Source organism: Mixophyes fleayi, chromosome 11 (assembly GCF_038048845.1).
Source record: "Mixophyes fleayi isolate aMixFle1 chromosome 11, aMixFle1.hap1, whole genome shotgun sequence".
Taxonomy (NCBI): Eukaryota; Metazoa; Chordata; class Amphibia; order Anura; family Limnodynastidae; genus Mixophyes; species Mixophyes fleayi.
The window spans coordinates 41,341,347-41,367,676 of NC_134412.1; the positions used below are offsets into that span (position 1 = coordinate 41,341,347).

The 26,330-nt window shown below is 40.8% G+C and overlaps 1 protein-coding gene across 1 annotated transcript in view; it reads right to left on the reverse strand.

Annotated features, from left to right (window-relative positions):
- The window catches only part of LOC142106596 (serine/threonine-protein kinase SBK1-like), an 80,264-nt gene extending 54,873 nt beyond the window's left edge, over window positions 1-25,391 (reverse strand). Inside the window, exons 1-2 of the mRNA XM_075189602.1 lie at window positions 25,206-25,391; window positions 6,893-7,085 (exon numbers count right to left, since the gene is read on the reverse strand). Of these exons, the coding sequence (XP_075045703.1) occupies window positions 6,893-7,058 (166 nt within the window). The 5' untranslated portion in view covers window positions 7,059-7,085; window positions 25,206-25,391. The remainder of the gene's footprint in view (window positions 1-6,892; window positions 7,086-25,205) is intronic.
- Between the last annotated feature and the right edge of the window lie 939 nt (window positions 25,392-26,330).

Consider the following 26,330-nt stretch of genomic DNA (forward strand, 5'->3'; position numbering starts at 1 on the left):
TGTACCACCGCTGTGATAGGAGGACTTGTCCAGGTGCGGGTAGGTAGCAGGGAAGTCAGTGGTCTGCGTGCAGCAAGTTGTACCACTGCTGTGAGAAGGAATGAGGACTTGTCCAGGTGCAGGAGAGTGAAGTTAAAAAGGCACACTGTGGCTGTATGGAAACAGCGCAAGTAGAGCAATGTCTTGTGAGGCAGAGATGGAAGGCACAATGAATAGTCTGTATGGAGTAGATGCCTTGCAGTGAGGAGAAGCTGGTCACAGCAGATATGCACAATAACGCTAAGTAGTAGCGTGAGGAGATATCGTAGCTTGAGTGAAAGCTTGTCCTAAATGAAGCAATACAGTAACACAGTCTATATGGGTACTTGTACCCTGTGCAGCAAACAACAATGGCTACAATTGGTATGCGAGCAATAGGCAATAGTCAATAGTCAGTAGAGCATACCCAGTTGTGTAGATCCGGAATCAGCTGAGAAGTGAAGCGTTGCAGCGGTATGGGAACCGCGGCTGAGTTGAGCAGGGAGCAGCGTGGAAGCTGAAGCACGAGTAGAGCTGGAAGCAGTTTGGAAACTGTACACACGAGTAGAGCTGGAAGCAGTTTGGAAACTGAATACAGGAGTAGAGCTGGAAGCAGTTTGGAAACTGCACACAGGAGTAGAGCTGGAAACAGTTTGGAAACTGCACACAGGAGTAGAGCTGGAAACAGCTTAGAAACTGCACACAGGAGTAGAGCTGGAAGCAGTTTGGAAACTGCACACAGGAGTAGAGCTAGAAGCAGTTTGGAAACTGCACACACCTATAGAAGTTCACTGGGAGTGAGACTTCAAGATCAGGCCCCTACCTAAGGCTGCAGGTGCCTTAAGTAGGGAGGGGTGATTCATCAATCACATTAGTGGTCAGGTGTAGTTGTTAAAGGGACCTGCGCATGCCCAGTGCGACAGGATGGCGGACGGCCGCGGTTCCACACAGGTGTGAGCGGGAAAGATGGAGAACCACGTACCAGAGTGGAGGCACTCACACTCCGGTGAGTGACAGTACCACATCACTGAAATTACCCTCCAACTAACCAATATCAGCAAACTTTAAATGGCTTTTTAGAGGAGAAGGCTGGATGTATTCAAAGGCAAGAATTTGGAAGAGATTAACATTGATCCAGACGGTAGGCTTGAAATCACCTATCCAATTTTGGATTTGATTCTTACCTTTTAAATCAGTCATTTATATATCCATTTTGCTTTAAAACCATTCCAGCTACATAGTAAACAGTCAGAGGATGAGTAATCTATTGAGCCAGAGAGACAAATGGGCATGCATTAGGGCAGGGGTGGGCAAACCTGTCCTCAAGGGCCATATCCAGTTCATGTTTTTAGGATTTCTGTCTGTAGAAACAGGTAGGATAATTACTGACCCAGCCAAATAGATTAACTCAGCTGTACATGATTAAAGAAATCCTAAAAACATGAACTGGATATGGCCCTTGAGGACAGGTTTGCCCACCCCTGCATTAGGGCAACATTTTCCTTTCAGAAGGGAAATGTAAGGATCCGGCAATATGGGACCAAAGCACAACCAAGGCTTCCAAATGTTGGTGTAGTACAATATTTTGTTACTCAAAGTATGTTGTTTCATCTGTAATGGACAATTCTGCTATCAGGTTGTAAATAAGTGCAAAAAGAAAAACCTGAGACATAGGGCTAGATTTTACTAAACTGTGGGTTTGAAAAAGTGGGGATGTTGCATATAGCAACCAATCAGATTTTATCTTTCATTTACAAAATGAAAGCTAGAATCTGATTGGTTGCTATAGGCAAAATCCCCACTTTTTCAAACCCGCAGCTTAGTAAATCTAGCCCATAGAGTTGTTCAAAGCCGTAACCTCACTTTGACATTTTTTTCTGACAAGCAGAGAGCCTGGAAAGCATGATTGTGTCGCATGCACCATGGCTGGGCCATCTGCACTGAATGACTGAAATTGGTTAGCTGTGAAATTCTACATAAAGGACTGGATAATAGCTATAAAGAGAAATAAAAATAGTTGAATTGATAGAGAGAGGTTATGACTATAACCTATTTAACTAGCCATGGCTAGGTGATGGTGTGTGTGTGTTTATGGATGTCCTCAAACAGCTGGAATACATGAAATTGGTCCCACAACACATTATTTTGGTCTAGGTCAAACTGAAAATATTAAGTGATAATTGTGGTGATAAACATACCTATTTTATTTAAGGGTGTGCATCGGGCACTTTTAGTGTTTTGGGTTCTGATTTGTTTTGCCAAAACACCTGACGAAAGGTTTTGGTTCTGATTTAGGGTTTTGGGTTCTGATTTATTTTTAAAAAAGCATAAAAAGTGCTAAAATCTAGTATTTTGTTTGTTTTTCACTCCTACGCTATTATTAACCTCAATAACATTCAATAACAATCATTTCCACTAATTTCCAGTGTATTTGGAACACCTCACACTTCACAATATTGTTCTTAGTCCAAATCGTTGGACCGAGGTAGCTTTCTGGACTGCGTAGTGGAGTGACCCCGGTACCTAATTTGGTACCGGGGCCACAATACGTCCCTCAACTGGTCTGAATTCCACTGCACAGATGTCTGCTCCTACCTCCTCCAACTTGTCTAAATTCCACTGCACAGATGTCTGCTCCTACCTCCCTCAACTGGTCTGAATTCCACTGCACAGATGTCTGCTCCTACCTCCCTCAACTGGTCTGAATTCCACTGCACAGTTGTGAGTCCTACCACCCTCAAGTGGTCTGAATTCCACTGCACAGATGGCGGACACCAGATGCACGTCTAACACCAACATAGCTGTTAAGGCCGCAGTTATCCGCTTTGCCATAGGATGATTACTGTTGTATTTTGTGCTCATGGCAAACGACTGTTGGACGGTCAATTGTTTTGTGAAAGACGTAGCGGTCTTACGACTTCCCCTCTGGGAAGATGACCGACTACCAGCAGCAACAGCAGCAGCGGCAGTAGTAGGCGTACCGCTGCAGGATTCCTCAGATGAATCCCGTATTGAAGAGGACTCAGTCTGGCTGGTGACATGGCCTGCAGGACTAAATCTGATGGAGATCGTGGAGGCAGTTGACGAGGAGGGTGTTGGTGGTGTGTATCCAACAGGACCAAGGGACTTAGGTGTCCCTGGACTGATGATGGTCCTAGCCCCAGTTCCTGAACTAACCACTGAACTATGAAGGTTATTCAGGTGACGTATAAGGGAGGATGTCCCTAGGTGGCCAAGATCCTTACCCCTGCTTATTTGAGCTTTACATAAGGTACATATGGCCAGACATTTGTTATCCGGATTGGGGTAAAAATAACTCCAGACAGAAGAGATGCATTTCTTGGTCTTCTGACCAGGCATGACGATGGGCTTTTTCATCCCATGGACATCCACTTTTTTCCCCCCTGGTGCCTCATTTAAAATAACCACATCAGCATCCTCCTCATCAAGTTCCTCCACAACGCCAGCTACATCAATAGCCTCCTTGACACCTTGATTATCCAAATCTGGAGCGACACTGTGGGTCATCCTTCCAGCATATGCAGAGGGTGTGCTGCAAATGGTGGATGGAGTCACCTCTTCCCGTACAGTGATGGGAAGGTCAGGCTTCGCAACCACCAACACCCTTGGACTCGCCTTGGGGATTTGTGATGTCATCTGTTTAGAAGGCAGAGTTCTTTGCTGTGTTGTTGCTGACAGCATAACTCTTTTAAATTTTTTGGAGGTGGGGGGAGGAGGAGGGCTTAGATCCTTGGGTGAAGCTGAACCACTAGTGCTGAACACGGGCCAGGGCCTAAGACGTTCCTTGCCACTCCGTGTCGTAAAGGGCATATTGGCAAGTTTACGTTTCTCCTCAGATGTTTTCAATTTTCTTTTTTTACTAATTGTAGTGAACTTTTGCTTTTTGGATTTTACATGCCCTCTACTAGGAGATTGGGCATCGGCCTTGGCAGATGACGTTGATGGCATTTCATCGTCTATGTCATGACTAGTGGCAGCAGCTTCAGCATTAGGAGGAAGTGGGTCTTGGTCTTTCCCTACTTTATCCCCCAAATTTTGGTACTCCATTATATGCAGCACACGTTGTATTACAGTACTATTTTTTAAATACTGCAAGAACAGTGAACAAATTTTAATAGATTGCAGTATTAATGTTAATGGACTGCAATAATTTTTTTTAGACTTTTTAGAATATTTTTTTATATTTTTTTAAAAGGATTTTTGTCGAATTATAATTTTTTTGGAAGATTTTTTAATACTTTTAAAATAAAGATGCACTTAGCAAAACAAAGCACAGGACAAAAGCACCGCTGGACTCAGCAAGGACAGAGCACTGGACTGATGCACCACTGGACTCAGCAAGGACAGAGCACTGGACTGATGCACCACTGGACTCAGCAAGGACACATCACTGGACTGATGCACCACTGGACTCAGCAAAGACAGACCACTGGACTGATGCACCACTGGACTCAGCAAGGCGTTTTTTGACTTTTTTTTAATATTAATTTAAAAGGATTTTTGTTGAATCTTTCTTTTTTTTTCTTTTTATGGAAGTATTTTTAATACTTTTGAAAGAAATATGCACTTTGCAGAACAAAGCACAGGACAAAATGCACCGCTGGACTCAGCAAGGACAGAGCACTGGACTGATGCACCACTGGACTCAGCAAGGACAGAGCACTGGACTGATGCACCACTGGACTCAGCAAGGACAGAGCACTGGACTGATGCACTACTGGACTCAGCAAGGACACAGCACTGGACTGATGCACCACTGGACTCAGCAAGGACTTTTTTTTTTATATTAATTTAAATGGATTTTGGTAGAATTTTTCTTTTTTTTTCTTTTTATGGAAGTATTTTTAATACTTTTAAAAGACATATGCACTTTGCAGAACAAAGCACAGGACAAAATGCACCGCTGGACTCAGCAAGGACAGAGCACTGGACTGATGCACCACTGGACTCAGCAAGGACAGAGCACTGGACTGATGCACCACTGGACTCAGCAAGGACAGAGCACTGGACTGATGCACCACTGGACTCAGCAAGGACAGAGCACTGGACTGATGCACCACTGGACTCAGCAAGGACACAGCACTGGACTGATGCACCACTGGACTCAGCAAGGCCTTTTTTTATCTTTTTTTTTAGATTAATTTAAAAGGATTTTTGTAGAATTTTTCTTTTTTTTTCTTTTTATGGAAGTATTTTTAATACTTTTGAAAGAAATATGCACTTTGCAGAACAAAGCACAGGACAAAATGCACCGCTGGACTCAGCAAGGACAGAGCACTGGACTGATGCACCACTGGACTCAGCAAGGACAGAGCACTGGACTGATGCACCACTGGACTCAGCAAGGACACAGCACTGGACTGATGCACCACTGGACTCAGCAAGGACACATCACTGGACTGATGCACCACTGGACTCAGCAAGGACAGCGCACTGGACTGATGCACCACTGGACTCAGCAAGGACAGAGCACTGGACTGATGCACCACTGGACTCAGCAAAGACAGACCACTGGACTGATGCACCACTGGACTCAGCAAGGACACAGCAATGGACTGATGCACCACTGGACTGAGCAAGGACTTTTTTGATTTTTTTTTTTATATTAATTTAAAAGGATTTTTGTAGAATTTTTCTTTTTATGGAAGAATTTTTAATACTTTTGAAAGAAATATGCACTTTGCAGAACAAAGCACAGGACAAAATGCACCGCTGGACTCAGCAAGGACAGAGCACTGGACTGATGCACCACTGGACTCAGCAGGACAGAGCACTGCCAAAAGCACCACTGGACTCAGCAGGACAGAGCACAGCACAGCACAGCACAAGAAATAGCAGGACAGAGGACCACCTAACACACCCTCCCTCTTCCCTGATCAATGCCCGAGTGAAGATGGCGGCGGCAAGCGGGGAATTTAAAGGTTCCGAGTATCGCGAGATCCGACAACGGGATTATGACTCAGAGCCTCGTTTTAAGTTTCGGAATCGGCGGGAATACCCGGACAGTGCTCGGATCTGACTCGGATCCGCAATGTTCGGGGGGGCTCGGATTCCAGGAATCCGAGTGCGCTCATCCTTAATTTTATTGCCCTGTTGATAGTTAGGAAAGGGGTGTCCTTATAAGGCATGTTCCAGACATGGGTCACCGTGATGCAATAAAAACAAGTATATGTGTGCATGACTGTGTATCTCGTTATGTATGTATTTGTATATATATATCTCTGGGTCCCATTATCATGTGAGACATGGGAGAGGTGGGAGACACTGAGTGGATAGGTTAGCATCACTCTATATTTGTATTTTACTAAATAGTATATAGACTTCACCTACCAAAGATGGTTCCACATACAGATGAAGATTGCAGCCACTTGGTAAAGATCCTACACCAATAATAACTTCACTTATCTGTTGTGTACTATGCAATATTGTATGCCATATGCCCTGTAATACATCTTATGCCCTATATTTTAGAAGAATAACATAAATCTTAGCGCTGATTTATTTTTTGGGGTAGGGTAGTTTCTAATATTGAGAGGTGAGAATGCACTAGGGGGCAATGATACATATTTACACAATCTAAAAATTCTGAACTTTTGAACTTACAAAGAACAATATTACTAGTTAAAGGCATATGAAACTTTTTCAGTTGCAACAAAATTGCAGTGACAAATTGTATTGATTGTACTGTAATGTATCATAAGTGAATGTAATAATATGAGCTTTCCCATTGGTAATCATTAGGAACTACACAAAAGGGATGTATAAAATGTGACAGTAAACTTTCTAAATATTAAATTTCAAGGTATGCAACATATTAGAAATAATATGCTAACATTCAATGACTTGCTTTCACCTTTAGATTGGTTCAATGCAAGTAGTACATGTCCATATGAACCACTGCCCAACTCTTTGACAATGGTGTAGTTCTCTTCTATCTTGATCACGGGTAGGTTTTGGGAAGTTAGAAGTAGCATTTCCTCCAGGTAGAGCTCATTCCACCTTTTTTGATTCAGGTTCATGTTTTCTCAGGTTAAAGCCTTAGCTTTCTGTAAAGACATATAATGAATATCAATGTTGTTATCAACATAACGGTAATAATCTGCCTTTCCTATTTATTATTATTAATATTATTATTATTATTATTATTATTATTATTATTATTATTATTATTATTATAACTGATGTAGCACTAATTTGATTTTATTATCTGCAATCAACAATACATGTATTTTATATTTTATACAAATTAGTAATCATTTGAAGTTGACATTTTATTAAACTCTCTGTGCTCACTAGCCAGATTATCCTCATATCCATCTTCTCTATTTCAAACTTGATGAGGATGCTTGAATCTGTTACAGCTGACAAATCTTTCTAATCTATATGATATATCCAAAAATGATAAACTTTTTTTTACTACCATTTTTGTTACCATAAATCCCAAACAGTTATCATTATTTTTAGGGACCTTTTCAAATGTATCTTAGGTAGAGATGAGTGAAACAATTAATCCAACCTAGAAATTAATTTAATTTTTTAATAAAATGGTGGTACTTCAAACAAAAGTATTGATAGTGTGTCTATAGACCAAAGTGACTGCCGCTGCAGGTAAAGCAAATCCTTAGTCAACAATCATATGTGTACGAAGTGAAGATGAATATACCAAATGACAATGCAATACAAGAAATGCCTTGATTGGGAATTCTTTATCATCTACAACCTTTCAAAAGAGCTCCAGTATAACTTCCAATATGTCTAACAAATCAAATGTAAGCCAAGCAATCATCATGCTAGCTACAATTGAAAATAGAAGATCATGAATTTGCATTTTATTTTGAAACTGACACAAACCAGTGACCAAGAAAATTTAGATATTAAAGGCATTATAGTCTTATCTGAAATGCTGGAAAACATTCCATCAACAAATAAAATATAGTTCAGATGTCAGTACAAAAATATAAATAAAGGTGGTAGTTCTCTATCTATCATTATCTGTGTCACTGTTGCTTATGAAGATGTTTATTGTGATTGACAAGAGAATGGCTATGTTGGTATGCAAGAATGATATATGAACTGAAAACTTTGATCCCATGGGGACTCACTATTGATTTTGAGCTACAATCCTTATTATAGTGGATGGTCATCATTAACAACCTGACATATAAGGAATCTTTAAAAAATAAACAACACAAAACAGGATAAAAAAATGTAAAAAATAATAAATAATAAAAATAATAAATATGATTTAAAATTGGAGGGGTTGTTATAGAATGGTTGATCTAAAAAAACGTACCCATAAACAATGACTGGTGGAAATATCACTCTGGAAATTCCAAGTTACATCAGAACTTGGAAGCCAAACTGAGTGAAGCCAGGCAAGTAACAGAATTGAACAGACAAGTGGTAGCGCTGGTGTGACTAAAAGTTAGCTTGTTTATTAAAAAATAAAAATAAAATAAATATATCAATCTAATCACGTTCAACGAGTTGGTATAGCACCACATATAGCATTAAATATATTATAGGCACCAATGGTCAGCTATAAATACACATTTTCTAGTAACATAAAAGCAGAATGTCCAGCAATCGGTCCCAGGTATATAGCCTCCAAAATCACAGTTGATAATATCAAAGTTTATATATGGAGCTCTAGCACTCTTCAGTGCAGAAAAGTCTCCTAATCAGCAGCCGAATAATTGGTATACCTTACAGGGTCTGGTATAGATTTCTGGTCTGTTTTTGACAAGTGCTCCAATGAGCCTACTATGAAAATGGTTAGCTGTTTATCCACTGTGCCAAAATTGGAAAATCCCAAATTCCTGTAAATGTAGGTAAAAAACATGTATACACGAAAAATAGGTAAAGAAGGTGCATCCAGGCTCATCTACGTCTCTCCTTGCGAGTTTCTCCGTCCCTTTGGTAGGCGGTTTCATCAGAGGTAACAGAGTAACAGAATTGGAAACAACCTGAGGATAGCTAGCACATATATTTGTTCTACTTTTTGTTAAACCCTCTGTAATTACTTCACACTTAAAAATGATCTAGGTACTACTTATCATGCCTTATATTTGTAGATTGATAGTTTATTGATAACATTTTTACAAACCATTTTAAAATAGTCAACAAAAATGTTAGTCAGGCACTTCATAACTTCCTTAGACCTATTTTATATATGTTCAGAATAATTCACAAAATTCTGAGACATACCAGTATTATAGCTTTTGGGAAATATAATCATACTTACATATATAGAAAAAAATATTCCTTAACTTATATACTTGGATCAATATATGATGAGACTCTAAATGCATTAATTTTAATATATGATAATACGTCCATGCATATGGAAATTTTGATATATATTTATACTTCTATGTTTACACTAATACCATATTAAGGTCCCTCCATACCCCTTTAGAACAAAAAAAAACCCCAATATTCACATGTGTCATGATCCAGCACTCACCAGACAATGAATTACTGTCACTCACCGGACTGTGAGTGCTTCTTCCCGGACATTTAGGAACCGTGGCCGTCCTCCATCCTGAGGGACTGCGCATGCGCAGCCCTTTCTAAACCTTCAGTGTATGTTCCTTTAACTTAATTGGCAGATCAGGCAACCTCCCTATATTAAGCACCTGTGGTCAACACCACGTTGCCTGATCTTGGAGTCTCATTCCCCATGAGTCTCTGAAGGTGTTCCTGTGTTTCCTCGTTTATTCAGCCCAGCTGATTCCTGTGGTTTCCAAACCACTTCTACCTCTGTGGTTTCCAAACCACTTCTACTACTGTGGTTCCCATACCACAGCTACCCTTCTGTGTATCATCGTGACTGTGAGCTGATTCCTATCCGCTGCCTCCGTGCACTACAGTCTTCTAACCACTTCAACTCTACCATGTATTATTGGGACTGTTAGTTGATGCCTATCCGCTGCCTCCGTGCACTACAGTCTTTCATTCACATCCACTCACCTGTTCATGATTGTGACTGCTAGCTGATTCCTATCCGCTGCCTCCGTGCACTACAGTCTTCAACCTGCAACTCGTCTGTGTTTCATCATCGTGACTGTTAGCTGATTCCTATCCGCTGCCTCCGTGCACTACAGTCTTCAACCTGCAACTCGTCTGTGTTTCATCGTGACTGTTAGCTGATTCCTATCCGCTGCCTCTGTGCGCTTCAGTCTTCGGTCCTTGTCAACTCTCCCGTGTTTCCTTGAGTCTGCTGCCACTATTGCTACCCGCTACTCTCCGTGATCAACAGTTCCAGTTCTACTCTGCTCTCCCGTGTCCCATCGTTACTGCACCTGCTGGTTGCTATTGGCTACCTCCGTGTTCCCGCAGAGACCCGCTGCTGCTACTCCTCAGCGCTACTCATCCATCTACTGCTGATCCGCTCTCCACGCTTTCCTGTGTTCCCTGCTGGTCTACCTACCTGTGCGCTGCACCTACTAGACCCCCGCTTCACCCATCCAGGGACTTTGCATCCTGCCGGCCTCCTGCCGTTCAGGTATCTCTGCACTCCTGTCTGACTGCCTTCTCCTGAACCACGGTATGCATACTTCTCATTGACTGTGCTGTGTATTGCATACCTTGCTGGACTGTGTTGGTTCTCCTCTGGAGTTTGCTATCCGCTGAGTCTATTGCCATCATTGACTGTGTTATCTCGTGCTGGATTACTTCAAGAGACTTTCTATATTGGCAGTGTTGTTCAGTCATATATACATTTATATTGTGCATATTACTGTGGATCAAAGTCAAGGTGCCCGTGTATATCTTGTGTTGCAGTCTCTCCCCGTGCACCTCCTCACATATATATTCAGTGGTACAACTTGCTAGTGGCAGACCACTGATCCCTGTTTCCAGTTTCACCTGTTCCAGTATCCTCTCACATAGCAGTGGTACAACTTGCTAACGCAGACCACTGACTCCCCGGATACCTCCACTTGGATTCCATTCCTTCACTCAGACAGCGGTACAACTTGCTATCCGCAGACCGCTGACTCTCATCACCTCCTCGTTTCTGTTGGACATTCCTCCTCACTATAGCAGTGGTACAACTTGCTACCGCAGACCACTGACTACCTTCACGTGTCCTTTGTCCATACAGTTCCTCGTGTATTACTACCTCCATATTGCCAGTGCTGCTAGTCATAGACTTTCCTGAGCATCTCATCATCTGCTATTTCCTGTTCCGTGATCACCCTGCTACCAGAGTACCATATTACCACCTATACTGCTCTGGTAAGCCTATCACCTGGTGATCCCTGGGTAAAGACTCCTAGTGCCCGTGACAGTAAGATCAGGCCATGACAGACCCAGATACGGAGCCTACAGCCAAAGAGATGCTGCGGCATCTGGTTACCCGTATTGAGAAACAGGAAGTTCGCCAACGGCATTTACTGCGGTGTTACCAGGCGTTAGCCTCCCAAAGACCGTCTGTGCAAGATGCCACAACTACTGTTGATGCTCCTGTGCCTTCCTCCGTTTCCCCAGTGCCATCCCAGGTGTTTACAGCTTCCACGCTTCACCTGCCTACTCCGTCAAAATACGATGGAGACCCCAAAACTTGTAGGGGTTTTCTTACTCAATGCCCAGTTCATTTTGAGCTCCAACCTCAAAATTTTTCTACCCATCGTTCCAGAGTGGCCTATCTTATTTCATTGTTTTCTGGACAAGCTCTCGCATGGGCTTCCCCTCTGTGGGAAAGAAACGATCCATTGTTACAGGATAGTGCCGAATTTATTTCCACGTTCCGAAGTGTATTCGATGAACCAGGTCGTGTTATTTCCGCTGCATCCAGCATTCTCCGTCTTCGCCAAGGATCTCGCACTGTGGCTCAGTACGTCATTCAATTTAGGATCTTAGCCTCTGAACTTCAGTGGAACACTGAAGCATTAATTGCCGCCTTCTGGCAGGGGCTTTCCGATAAAATTAAAAATGCACTGACTTCACAAGAACTACCCTCCTCTTTAGAAGATTTGATCTCTCTTTGCCATCGTGTAGACCTGAGGTTTCGTGAAAGAGAACCTGAGAAAACAACTTCGGTTAAAACACCTCTTCTCTCAAATCCTCAATTTCACACAGCTTCATCTCCGGTGATACCCATGGAGATAGGTCGCTCCAAATTAACTTTAGAGGAGAGGGACCGAAGAATAAAGAATAGACTTTGTATCTATTGTGCCGATTCTACGCATATGCTCAATTCTTGTCCCAGGAAATGCCGGGCTCTAACCAATACTGGGGAGATAAGGTTAGGGTTCCTGGAGTCCTCTCCATCTTCTACGAAATTAAAAGCCTGCGCTTTTGATGTTACGATTTCCTTTGCTACCAAATCCTTTGAGTCACAGGCATTGATTGATTCTGGAGCAGCAGGAAATTTCATTTCTAAATCCCTAGTGAATCAATGGTCCCTACCAGTGATTACTTTGAAAACACTGATTACTGTGACTGCTATGGATGGATCACGTCTCATCAATGGTCTCATCACCCAGAGTACGTCTCCAGTAACGCTTCAGATTGGTGGGCTACACCATGAAGAGATTTCGTTTTTAATTCTTCCTGTTACGACAAGTCCGATTGTCTTAGGCCTTCCATGGCTTCAATGTCATTCTCCCCAGATTGACTGGCGCACTTCTCAAGTTACATCTTGGGGAGCTGAATGTCATCATCGTTGTCTCTCTCAAATGGTTTCATTCAAAAGACAGCATTCGTCTATTCCACCAGGTCCTCCTCCACAGGATCCTTCATCTACGGATCTGTGTGATAAGGTTCAGTCTGAACGCCTTCCTCCTCATCGGGCGTTCGTGACGTCATCGGACGTTGAAGATGGATCTCAGGAGTCATCATCCAAAACTCCATTCTTTGTGGTCTACGGTCACCATCCGTCTTTTCCGGAATTTCCTGCCCTCCCGCCCACCCAAGTTCCTGCTGTGGAGACTGCTTGTCAGACCTTCAAAAATATCTGGTCTCAGGTCAAAACCTGTTTAAAGAAGACATCTAACAAATATAAGTCTTTCGCAGATAAGAAGAGGCGGGCTATTCCACCACTAAAAATTGGAGATCGTGTCTGGTTATCTACCAAAAATATTCGTTTGAAGGTTCCATCTATGAAATTCGCCCCTCGTTTTATTGGTCCATATAGGATCATTCAAGTTATCAATCCAGTATGTGTTAAACTTCTTCTTCCTAAGAATCTTCGGATTTCCAATGCCTTCCATGTGTCCTTGCTCAAACCTCTCATCATCAACCGTTTCTCGGCTCCTCCCTCAGCACCGCAGCCAGTTCAAGTTCATCAGGAGGAGGATTTCGAGATTACTGAGGTATTGGATGCAAAAATTTCGCGAGGAGTCCTCCGTTTCCTCGTTCATTGGAAGGGCTTTGGTCCTGAAGAGCGTTCATGGATCAAAGCTGAAGATCTTAATGCTCCGGCCCTTCTGAAGAAGTTTTATTCCAAAAATCCGGACAAGCCCGGTTCCAGGCGTTCTGTGCCCACCTTTAAAAGGGGGGGTACTGTCACTCACCGGACTGTGAGTGCTTCTTCCCGGACATTTAGGAACCGTGGCCGTCCTCCATCCTGAGGGACTGCGCATGCGCAGCCCTTTCTAAACCTTCAGTGTATGTTCCTTTAACTTAATTGGCAGATCAGGCAACCTCCCTATATTAAGCACCTGTGGTCAACACCACGTTGCCTGATCTTGGAGTCTCATTCCCCATGAGTCTCTGAAGGTGTTCCTGTGTTTCCTCGTTTATTCAGCCCAGCTGATTCCTGTGGTTTCCAAACCACTTCTACCTCTGTGGTTTCCAAACCACTTCTACTACTGTGGTTCCCATACCACAGCTACCCTTCTGTGTATCATCGTGACTGTGAGCTGATTCCTATCCGCTGCCTCCGTGCACTACAGTCTTCTAACCACTTCAACTCTACCATGTATTATTGGGACTGTTAGTTGATGCCTATCCGCTGCCTCCGTGCACTACAGTCTTTCATTCACATCCACTCACCTGTTCATGATTGTGACTGCTAGCTGATTCCTATCCGCTGCCTCCGTGCACTACAGTCTTCAACCTGCAACTCGTCTGTGTTTCATCATCGTGACTGTTAGCTGATTCCTATCCGCTGCCTCCGTGCACTACAGTCTTCAACCTGCAACTCGTCTGTGTTTCATCGTGACTGTTAGCTGATTCCTATCCGCTGCCTCTGTGCGCTTCAGTCTTCGGTCCTTGTCAACTCTCCCGTGTTTCCTTGAGTCTGCTGCCACTATTGCTACCCGCTACTCTCCGTGATCAACAGTTCCAGTTCTACTCTGCTCTCCCGTGTCCCATCGTTACTGCACCTGCTGGTTGCTATTGGCTACCTCCGTGTTCCCGCAGAGACCCGCTGCTGCTACTCCTCAGCGCTACTCATCCATCTACTGCTGATCCGCTCTCCACGCTTTCCTGTGTTCCCTGCTGGTCTACCTACCTGTGCGCTGCACCTACTAGACCCCCGCTTCACCCATCCAGGGACTTTGCATCCTGCCGGCCTCCTGCCGTTCAGGTATCTCTGCACTCCTGTCTGACTGCCTTCTCCTGAACCACGGTATGCATACTTCTCATTGACTGTGCTGTGTATTGCATACCTTGCTGGACTGTGTTGGTTCTCCTCTGGAGTTTGCTATCCGCTGAGTCTATTGCCATCATTGACTGTGTTATCTCGTGCTGGATTACTTCAAGAGACTTTCTATATTGGCAGTGTTGTTCAGTCATATATACATTTATATTGTGCATATTACTGTGGATCAAAGTCAAGGTGCCCGTGTATATCTTGTGTTGCAGTCTCTCCCCGTGCACCTCCTCACATATATATTCAGTGGTACAACTTGCTAGTGGCAGACCACTGATCCCTGTTTCCAGTTTCACCTGTTCCAGTATCCTCTCACATAGCAGTGGTACAACTTGCTAACGCAGACCACTGACTCCCCGGATACCTCCACTTGGATTCCATTCCTTCACTCAGACAGCGGTACAACTTGCTATCCGCAGACCGCTGACTCTCATCACCTCCTCGTTTCTGTTGGACATTCCTCCTCACTATAGCAGTGGTACAACTTGCTACCGCAGACCACTGACTACCTTCACGTGTCCTTTGTCCATACAGTTCCTCGTGTATTACTACCTCCATATTGCCAGTGCTGCTAGTCATAGACTTTCCTGAGCATCTCATCATCTGCTATTTCCTGTTCCGTGATCACCCTGCTACCAGAGTACCATATTACCACCTATACTGCTCTGGTAAGCCTATCACCTGGTGATCCCTGGGTAAAGACTCCTAGTGCCCGTGACAATTACATGTGTGTGACAAAGGGTTAATGAAAAACGACTACATGGTCTGTTTACAAATGATGAAAACCTTCCCTGTCTATTCCACAAACTAACTTTGCCTTACTAGTTATGCCACCAATAAGGTTTTTTTGTGACAAGCTAACACTCCCTTTCTGGAAGCCTTTGGTTCTCCCTTTATCTAGACTAATCTCTCACAACTTAATTTAATAAGAGTTATCATAAACCAATTAATCTCCTCTGACCCAGATTTATCATAACCCAATTGATCTCCTCTGTTTCAGCTATGTAGCGTTTTAATACAAAGCTAAGGCTAGGTACACTCTGAAGAATTTTCCGACCGACGTGTTATCTCAAACGATTCTACTTACGACTGAAGGTCCGATCAGACTGGCGATTCATGCATACACACTGAAACAATTTACCTTCAGATCTGTGTTATTCATCTGGTCCTCTAGTCTTCAGAGAATGACAGCACAATATTCATTCATTCACTATTGTCACATTGTCACACTGATTAAAATCACCTTTTTATAGCTATCCACATGCCCTAACAAATTTCATTAGATTCTGTGACTCTGAAACAAAACATTCTGTCTCAGAATGAACAAATTAATTATCCCTTCTACAGCACTCTCTAGATTTATTCACCGAGACATTCATTGCTAGCATCGGCTGAAAAGAGCCCTCTGTAAACTCTATGGAGCTCATGAATATGAGTGCATACACACTACATGATCGGTCGGTGATTGATTGCAAAATATTAAACAGTTCGACCAACCAAATGAGCCGACAATCGATACTTTGGAATAACTTTCGACCATCGTGTTACTATACACACTAACCCGACTTCCGATCGAACGGTCGTATGTTGGCTGATTTGCCCGATTATTGGACAAAATAGCTCCTGTGTGTACCTAGCCTAAGTCTGACACTTCAATTTTTAAGAACACAGATACCTGAATGCAATAAGTGTATTTTAATGTGGCAAATACATCCACATGACTCAAGATAAAATACAATAGTTTTTTGTGAAAGAATAGAGAATAAACAACGATGGGTTCGAAAAAAAACTCAGATTCTAACTCATTTATTTAGTACATTCTACAAAATAAAAGCTAGAATCTGATTGGTTGCTATAGGCAACATCTCCACCTTTCAAACCGGCCAAAAAACTCCCGGGTTGATACATTTACCCCCAGGAATTGGTACACTCATAAATGACCAGTTTTCTGTTTGCTGGGAGAATATAAATTCAAAGGAACATTTCTCAATAAGAAATTGACTTCCAATAATGAACAAAACTGTTAAATTTACAGGACATTTGAAACATATTACAGGAGCCCAAGCCCCTTTCCTGTGATGTTAGAAGTAGAAAGTCTGTGTAAAGTCAAATTCGTTTTCCTCGAGCATCTTTCAAGTCAGGGTTTCTTTATACTTGCCTAACTTCTAACCAGAATGTCCTACAAAGATGATATTACCTCCACAAAACAGGTCACACATTTCCCTTCATTTACATACCAGACAAGACTTGTGTGAGTATGATGTCCTGAGATATCGCAGAAACACTAAGAATGTGAGGGGTCTGGTTTTGGATATTATTAAGGATACTGATGTAACCTTAGAGAGGTTCCAAGAGGTTTTAGCTTTTATGACCTTTTCCATTATTTGGCATTGGGAACTCATCTGTAGCTACTCCTCTGGATATCTCTATCCATAAATATCTCATAGGTAGAGCAGAAGAATTTAAAAACAAAGAGATAGCGTAATTTAGTCTCCCTCTTTCAGGTTTTAACCCATGGATGGACACAGAGTTTCTCTGAGCCACAATCAAGCTAATGCTATGAATGAAAGACAAAGACATATTTGCAGTTTTAAATGACTAGTAATTAGCTTCCATATGACAACATGTATTTGCATTTTAATATGTTTATTCACTAAGAATAATGAGTAATTAGTAATAGGCAAAAATGCAATATAAATATGGTTAAAGGCACTGCAGATGCAGTTAGATACATCATCGCCAGTTTTTAATTGGTTTGCCAAAAAAATGTTCCACCTCAGCAAAAAATTGGGATGGGGGGGATTATTACTCTAAACATCCTGTTGTGACAGAATGGACTTTCCCGACCCCGTTCTGCCAGTGCTTTAAGATGACCACCAGGACCCCCGACAAATGGACGTAACCAAGATTGTGATTTCCCTGCAGACACCCGGAGTATCAGATTGAGAGGTCAGCTATTGTTCTTAAACAGGGCCGGGTGTGATATTTTATTCTGGGCCAGTCACTTCCTGTAAAGACACTAAGGACAGGAAGCTGGGATGAGCTCGAGACCCTCTGACATCTCAAATGGCTAGAAGGGGTTAAAACAGGGATCACCAATGGATTAATTACTTTAAGATCCCATTGTTCTCCCCTAGGTCTGAGTCATGCATTGTGGCATGAAAACAGCAGGGTAGAACTCACCTTGGTCCTGAAACATGATTACTCACTTGTACAGCTCCTCATTGAACTCCACCTATGAGGGAAGACCTTTTCCTAAGACCACCATTTGTAGGATGGATTTTGGACATGGGAATTGGAACCCCTTTAAAAAGAGTAAGCAAGGGAGCTCCAGGTGTGTGTGTAATTGCTTCTGAAAGCTACTGGCGCTGAAGAAATTAGGAAGTGTGAGTTCAAGGAGGTGTTAGTAGTGGGAGATCTGGGAGAAGATTATCTTGGCCTTGCCCCTAATTAACCTAAATATGTCCCCATTGTCTCAGGTTGCATTTAGCCAGACACCTTGGTTTCAGTATGGCAGGGGACCAATGAATGTATTAGGTTTAGAAATGACACCGCTGTAACACCTCTTTTTGATATATATAGCCATTCTCATAGGGTCCCACTATCTATTGCCACACCTCATCCAGCCCATGGAGTGTTTTAAAACTTCAAATTGTCGAGAAAAGAGTGTGAGCCAGGAGAGGTTGTTAATCTTTTTGCTTTCATCCTGGGAAAATTTCCAGCATTGTTTAGGCTTCTGCTGGACTGTGTAGAGGAGAGATTTTCCGGCCAGGTGGCTGGGATTCAGCAAGTCAGGAGATACCGGTAACTGAAGCTCCTTAATTTAGTGGGGTAAGGGACAGATAATGTGGTTAATCTGCTTAGAATTTATTTACTGTTTGCATATAGAATTCTAGTGATTATTTTTATTACAATAAATGTACTGGTGTACCTTTCTAACTGCATTTGCCTGGGTGACAATAGAATCTCTAGAAGAATACCTCTACTGGCCCTTCCATGGTATAGTTAGGCACCCCTGGGTGGCCAGCCATCTTGAAGTGGATATAAGTGAGCCTGATAAATCCAGTATCTTCACATACATAAACACTCAGGCACCCATAAAATGAGAAAGACACTAAGGCACAAAAATTGCAGATTTAGGGGCTCATTTAGTGTTGGACATAAGCATGTTTACTTCGTATAAAATATTATTAACTTGTCTGGATAGTAATTAGCCATCTGTTTGAAAATAAATGGCTTTGATCTATCATTGCTGAACTGACCATTACAGATATAGGAAGGTCATTTGCATGGATAATAATTAAAAGGAAAACCCAGAACACATGTGAGCTATACCACAACTGGACTTGATCACTTGATATATAGCCAAGTCCTTGGCATGGATAGGAATTAGCTTACTCTATATAAACTTTTTAGAACTATCTGTGTACTAGACCTGATCCCCAGGAGCATAAAAATAATATTTAATATTAAGCTCGCCATGACTTATTCTTCTCATACATGTACTAGCTAGTTCTTATCCCTAGTTTTCTCTAAATCAGGCCCGGCCAACCGGTGGCTCTTCAGGTGTTGTGAAACTATATGCCCCAGAATGCTTTACCAGTAGATAGCCAGACAATAGCAGGCAGGGCATGATGGTAGTTGTAGTTTCACAACACCTGGAGAGACACAGGTTGGCCAGGTCTGCTCTAAATTAACTAAACAGTTCCTCATACTGGAATTGACCATTAGAGACAAAGGTCTTGAGCTGGGTAGGATCTGTCTTACTCACACAGAGCTCAATATTTCTTGTATCTCTGAAAGGTATGTCCCCATCAAGGGCATTACATTATTGCACACCCAGGAGACATTAACCATTGGCATTATCTTTCCTCTTACCAATTCTATGCTATGTTTAACAATTGAGGGGGACCAAAAAAAGTTGCTGTAACAGGACCCAGAGTTCCTCTTGGCGGTCTTGGCCACACCATTCCAAACATTGCACATAATTGAAAGCCCGAGATAATAAACTATACATCTACATTCAAGGATAGGGGTTGTAAAAATATTTAACTGTACATAATCTAGAAAATAGTTGGGCTCCTTATTTATTCCCAGCATTTGGGATACACTCTTCTCTTAGGCTAGGTACACACTGGAGGTTTTAGAGCTGATTATCGGGCTAATCACCCGATAAACGACTGCTTGGCCACATATTGCGTCAGTGTGTGTAATCACACGAATGACAATAATCGTTCTAAAGTGCCGATTCTCATTTCATTTGGCTGGTTGTACTGTTTAATAATCTTGTTTCAATCATCTTCCAATCATGTAGTGTGTATGCACTAATGGTCATGATCTCCATAGGGCTTACAAAGTCATGGTCTTTTCACTCGATGCCAGTAATGAACATGTCCTGGTGATTTAAATCTAGACAGTGCTGTAAATGGAATAGTTTGTTTGTTCTTTCTGAGACTGAACATTTCATTTCAGAGTCACAGAAGCTAATGAAATTCGTAAGAACATATGGATAGCTATAACAAAGCAGTTTTAATCAGTGTGACAGGAATGAATGAATGAGTGACTATTGTGCTGTCATTCTCTAAACGACTAGAGGACCAGATGAACGGCACAGATCTGAAGGTAAATTGTGCCAGTGTGTACGCATGAATCGCCCTAGCAAATGGATCTTCAGTTGTTAATAAAATCGTTGTAGATAACACGTTAGTCGGAAAAATATTCAGTGTGTACCAAGCCTTACATTGTGAGCCTTCCTAAATTCTGCCTAGTGTGAATAATAGCCTGCCTTGATTACCCCTCATGCAAATGGTTCAAATGTTGAGCTAATGTATAGTGTTTAAAGTATTTATTATGAACGGTCATTATAATGTCACAGAATAGGTCCTTCAATTTGAACATACAAAAATTGAAAGCATAAAATCCTAATGTAACACAAAGTTTGTGTACTACTTTTGGTAATCTTATAATTGTCTCTGTTTTCTGTGTCTGGTGCATACTTGTAAGCTAAATTTAAATGAATTCAGAAACTTTTTGCCATACCTCCATCTGGTAAAAAGATGATCTTAAAACTAGATCCTTATTGTTCAAAACAAAATATATGTTATTCTATAATAATAATAATAATATACAGTCAGTATTGGCTTTCTTTCTTTGTACAGTATATTGGGTATATTGTACTGTTCTGTGGTGGTGTTTGCCCAAGTAGGTCCGGTCCCCTTCCCTTAGCCTCCTCCATCTACACATGGGATGTGATAAATTTAGGTCAAGGTGTTGTGTCAAATGAAAGACCAGAAAACTTCTAAATGCAAGTCACTCAACACAGTCAGATTTGGAGTGCAATACCATTGCCCATATTGTCAATTAATTTAAACTTTGTTCCTGTAGTATTTTTTTCCATTTAATTATCTTAAATATTTGATATTGTATTAGACTATTTCTACTAAAGAATTAACCTTTTCAGATTGGCATTTGTTTGGATTGACAATAATAGGCTCGCGCTCTCTCCCAAAAAGCAAGAGCTGCAATAATACAGGGTATCCCTCCCTGGAAAAGTAATATGACCAATAGTTAATATGCGCTCTATTGACTTTGGTGGATCAGATAGGTGTGATATGAAGTCAAGGATGGAGATATTGGATAGTCTCACTCGATAGGAATTAATGATAGATTAGATTGGGAGTACAATACACTGGAATGAATATTAATTTGGAATAAATATTAATATGCACCTTATGCACCTGCTTATAGACAATAGTGCTGATAGTGAGTAATTAGAATAAAGGTGTTTTATTGTGTTATATATTAACTAAAAATGCACATAGGTAATTATCAAGATAGCAATGTGAATCACAACTTTTAATGAACATAATTAAATAAAAATTAAATAAATACCTAATTAAATGGAATGTTGTCCCAATGTCACATGATCATAATTCAATAAATACAATTGAATAAAATAAAATTACAATTGTTATTAAATAACAGTCATCACGTGATGCCAAGCTAATAGCAGTCCAACCTTTGGAAGGTTACGAATGATTCAACAGTATGCCAGTTAAAACCAGCAGAAAAAGTAATTGGAGGAGAGAAAAAAGTAGATTAGGAACAGGACTCTCACTGATCCCTCAGATATTGCTCATCCCGGATTTGGAGGAAGGTGGTTCAGCCAGAAAGTCCTGTCTATGCAGTCAGTTAAGCGGGAAGATATATGAGGATGGCATGGTGAAGCGGTATTTGGTTTGGCATGTGTTCCACTGTGGAACGCAAATCTGTGCTCCTTCCTGTATGTCATCAGATGGGGTTGTTCCCAATGCATTTCATCTGTCTTGTAGATTCCCTCAGGGGGTTGTGCTGGTTGTCAGTAGGATTGTCATTTAATGCATGCTCATAGCCTAATCAACCAATGGGATTTATTAAATAATTGTCCTTATCCATTTATGTTTATAAAAGTGTTCAACAAAATTGTATGCTGGTTTTAACTAGCATACTGTAAAATCATTCATAACCTTCCAAAGGTTGGACTGGTATTAGTTTGGGATCACGTGATGACCGTTATTTAATAGTAATTTTAATTTTATTTTAATTTAATTGTATTTATTGAATTATGATCATGTGATATTGGGATAATATTGCATTTAATTATGTATTTATTTCATTTTCATTTAATTATGTTAATTTAAATTTGTGATTCACATTGCTTTCTTGATTATTACCTGTGACCATTTTTAGCTAATATATAGCACAATAAAATGCCTTTATTTTAATAACTCACTTTCAGCACTATTGTCTATATGCAGATACATAAAGTGCATTAATATTTATTACAAATTAATATTCATTCCAGTGTATTATACTCCCCATCGAATCTATCATTAATTCCTATCAAGTGAGACTATTCAATATCTCCATCCTAGACCTCGTATCAAACCTATCTGATCCACCAAAGTCAATAGAGAGCATAATAACTATTGGTCATGTGTCTGGATGTATGATCTCAAGTAAATGTATAATATAAACTTTTTTGGTCCTCTTAATGGAAACTCAGTTACACCGTGGAACACGTTATGCAAATTCTATGAAATGGGGGAAAATAAGACCTTTTTGGCATATGTACAATCACGGCCAAAAGTTTTGAGAATGACACAAGTATTGGTTTTCACAAAGTTTGCTGCTTCAGTGTTTTTAGACCTTTTTTCAGATGTTGCTATGGTATACTGAAGTAAAATTACAAGCATTTCTTAAGTGTCAAAGGCTTTTATTGACAATTGCATTAAGTTCATGCAGAGTCAATATTTGCAGTGTTGACCCTTCTTTTTGAAGACCTCTGCAATTTGCCCTGGCATGCTGTTAATCAACTTCTGGGCCACATACTAACTGATGGCTGCTCATACTTGCCTAATCAATGCTTGGAATTTGTCATAATTTGTGGGTTTTCGTTTGTCCACCCGCCTCTTGAGGATTGACCAAAAGTTCTTAATAGGATTAAAGTCTGTGGAGTTTCTTGGCCATGGACCCAAAATTTCGATGTTTTGATCCCTAAGCCACTTAGTTATCACTTTTGCCTTATGGCAAGGTGCTCCATCATGCTGGAAAAGGCATTGTTTGTTACCAAACTGTCCATGGATGGTTGGGAGAAGTTGCTCTTGGAGGATGTTTTGGTACCAATCTTTATTCATGGCTGTATTCTTACGCAAAAGTGTGAGTGAGCCCACTCCCTTGGCTTAGAAGCAACCCCACACATCAATGGTTTCTGGATGCTTTACTGTTGGCATGACACAGGACTTATGGTAGCGCTCACCTTTTCTTCTTCGGAAAAGCGTTTTTCCAGATGTCCGAAACAATCTGAAAGGGGAATCATCAGAGAAAATTACTTTACCACAGTCCTTAGCAGTCCAATCCATGTACCTTTTGGAGAATATCAGTCTGTCCATGATGCTTTTCCTGGAGAGGGGTGGCTTCTTTGCTTGCCTTCTTGACACCAGGCCATCCTTCAAAAGTCTTCGCCTCACTGTGTGTGCAGACACACTCACACCTGCCTGCAGCCATTCCTGAGCAATCTCTACACTGGTGGTGCCCCGATCCCGCAGCTGAATCAACTGTAGGAGACGGTCCTGGTGTTTGCTGGATGTTCTTGGGCGCCCTGAACCCTTCTTCACAACTATTGAACCTCTCTCCTTGAAGTTGTTGATAAATTAGGTGCAATCTTACTAGCAGCGATATCATTACCTGTGAAGCTCTTTTGTGCAACGCAACGATAACTGCGCGTCTTTCCTTGCAGGTAAGCATAGTTAACAGAGGAAGAACTATTATTTCAAGCACCACTCTCCTTTTAAAGGTTTCAGTCTGTTATTCTAACTCAATCAGCATGATAGATTATCAATGTTTGTTCCCAATTGTAAAGCGCTACGGAATTTGCTGGCGCTATATAAATAAATGTTGATGATGATGATGATCTCCAGGCTTGCCCTTGTCAACCCTCTCACCTGTGTTAACGAGAGAATCACTGACCTGATGTCAGCTGGTCCTTTTGTGGCAGGGCTGAAATGCAGTGATTGTTTTTGGGATATAGTTCATTGTCATGTCAAAGAGGGACTTTGAAATTAATTGCAACTCATCTGATCACTCTTCATAACATTCAGGAGTATATGCAAATTGCCATCATAAAAACTGAGGCAGCAAACTTTGTGAAGAATAATATTTGTGTCATTCTCAAAACTTTTGGCCATGACTGTAAAATACCAATGCTAAAAATGAAAATATCAAGGATACTATAATCCTGAAGAACAGTAAAACTACAATAGATCCCCATTCATTCCCTTGAGAAAACCAGTGCTGTTTACATGGGTCGATGCAACCATGTGCAAATGTAGGCATTTATAAAGATCCAAGGGCATAATTATAATTTTGGGCTGTATTAATAAAATGATGTATTTAGCTGATACCTTATTCATGCATTCATGTGCTGTTAAATGAATCTTGAATTTCACATATACAAGGATCATGCTGTACACAGTTACATATGTAAGTAAATAAAAGCATATCATTTCACCTGCCTACCTGAATGAAAATTGTAGCTACAATATTTGTTTCCATATAAAATAAATCCATCATATGGGCAATTTTAAATTCCACAATTTCTACCTAAATCTCCAATCACACAGTCTAACAAAGCTCTAGATTGGGTCACAATTGATCCAGTTATGAGTTGCAGCAACTCCAAAGGCTAAAATTTAAAATCCTGAAAAAGACTCATTTGGAAAAATTGGACACATGGACCGCTAGATGGACAGTTGTCTTATTTTTCTCCCTTATGTTCCCATATCACACATCTGAACTTCTTCTTTTACAGCCTTTATTTACAAGTTCATATGTCCTTGTAAAAAATGCTTTCAAAATAATTCTAAAAAATACTTTAATTGACTGTCAATGTTTTAGTTCATAAATGTATTGTATGTAATATAGTACACATCATTACATAACAAAAGTTGAGACATTTAGCTCTCTTTAGGACCAAGTACATATATAATTATAAGTATAGCATACACATTTAATGGCAGTTGCATACCTTAATTAATGGTGAGGTCTTATGCTGTCCTTCCTAAAATATTTTTGCTCGATCGTAGCATAGAGATGTTTATCAACAGTATTTTGTTGTCAATCAATTCATTTTTCCAGTTTCTGCAGTAACTGGTAAACTAAGGCTTATTCTTATTGTACAGCTGTGAGAATTGCCACTGTTTAGTCTTGGCAGGATATACTAAATAGAGCTGGAGGTGAATCTGTATGTCTGTCATTTATAAAGCCCTTTCCAAAAGTGTTTCTAAATTTAGAAACACTGTGCTATCCCTTCCTCTAACTTCTACTTGTTGTTAACATTATTCAACCAGTTTGAACCAGAGTCTTTTCTTAGCATACAAGTTTTCCATTTTTTTTTTATCAAGGGCTCTATTTATAATTCTTGTTTTTCATATTGATGTTTCACAGCTTACTACAAAGAACACAAACAGATCACTGAATTTCACGTTACCTTCTGAAGGGCTGTTTGATGCATTTTTCATATGAGTGGAGTTTAATTAATAGTATAAAGTATGATATTTGAATAGCCTGTAGAAAAACAAATAAACGGCCACCTCCTATTAAGCATAAAGGACATTAGTGGCCCCATTGATTGACATGCTAATCTTCTTAGCTAACAAAAAACAAAATCTGGGTTGGGAAGATGCTCAGTGAAACATGCAATGAGCAAGAAAGCACAAAACACTATCTAAAATAAGTTTATGGTATTTTGAGAAAAGATAACTACAGAGCAAAAAAAAGCTATTCAAGTTAAGGGGATAAATGTATCAAGCTCTAAGTTTGAAAATCCTGCATGTATTAACTTGAGATTTCTTGGAAAATCGCCAGAGATGTGTTTCTGTCAAAACCGCTATTTGAAAAATCGCTACAAATCGAAGTCCCAACTGTTTGCCACTCTAGATATACAAGTCTCCAAATGTATGAAGCTGCAATTAAGCAAACTCTCCCGATTTTGCAGTAAAAATAGCTAGGTACAACACGCTGCTTCCTAGCTGCGAGATTAGTAAACAAATCACTGTTACACTTGCCTCTCTATATAGCAGGAGGTCCTGGTGGCTGTCAAAAATTGAAAAATAGATAAATACCCCCCATGTTCGAGCACTATTAACCCTAG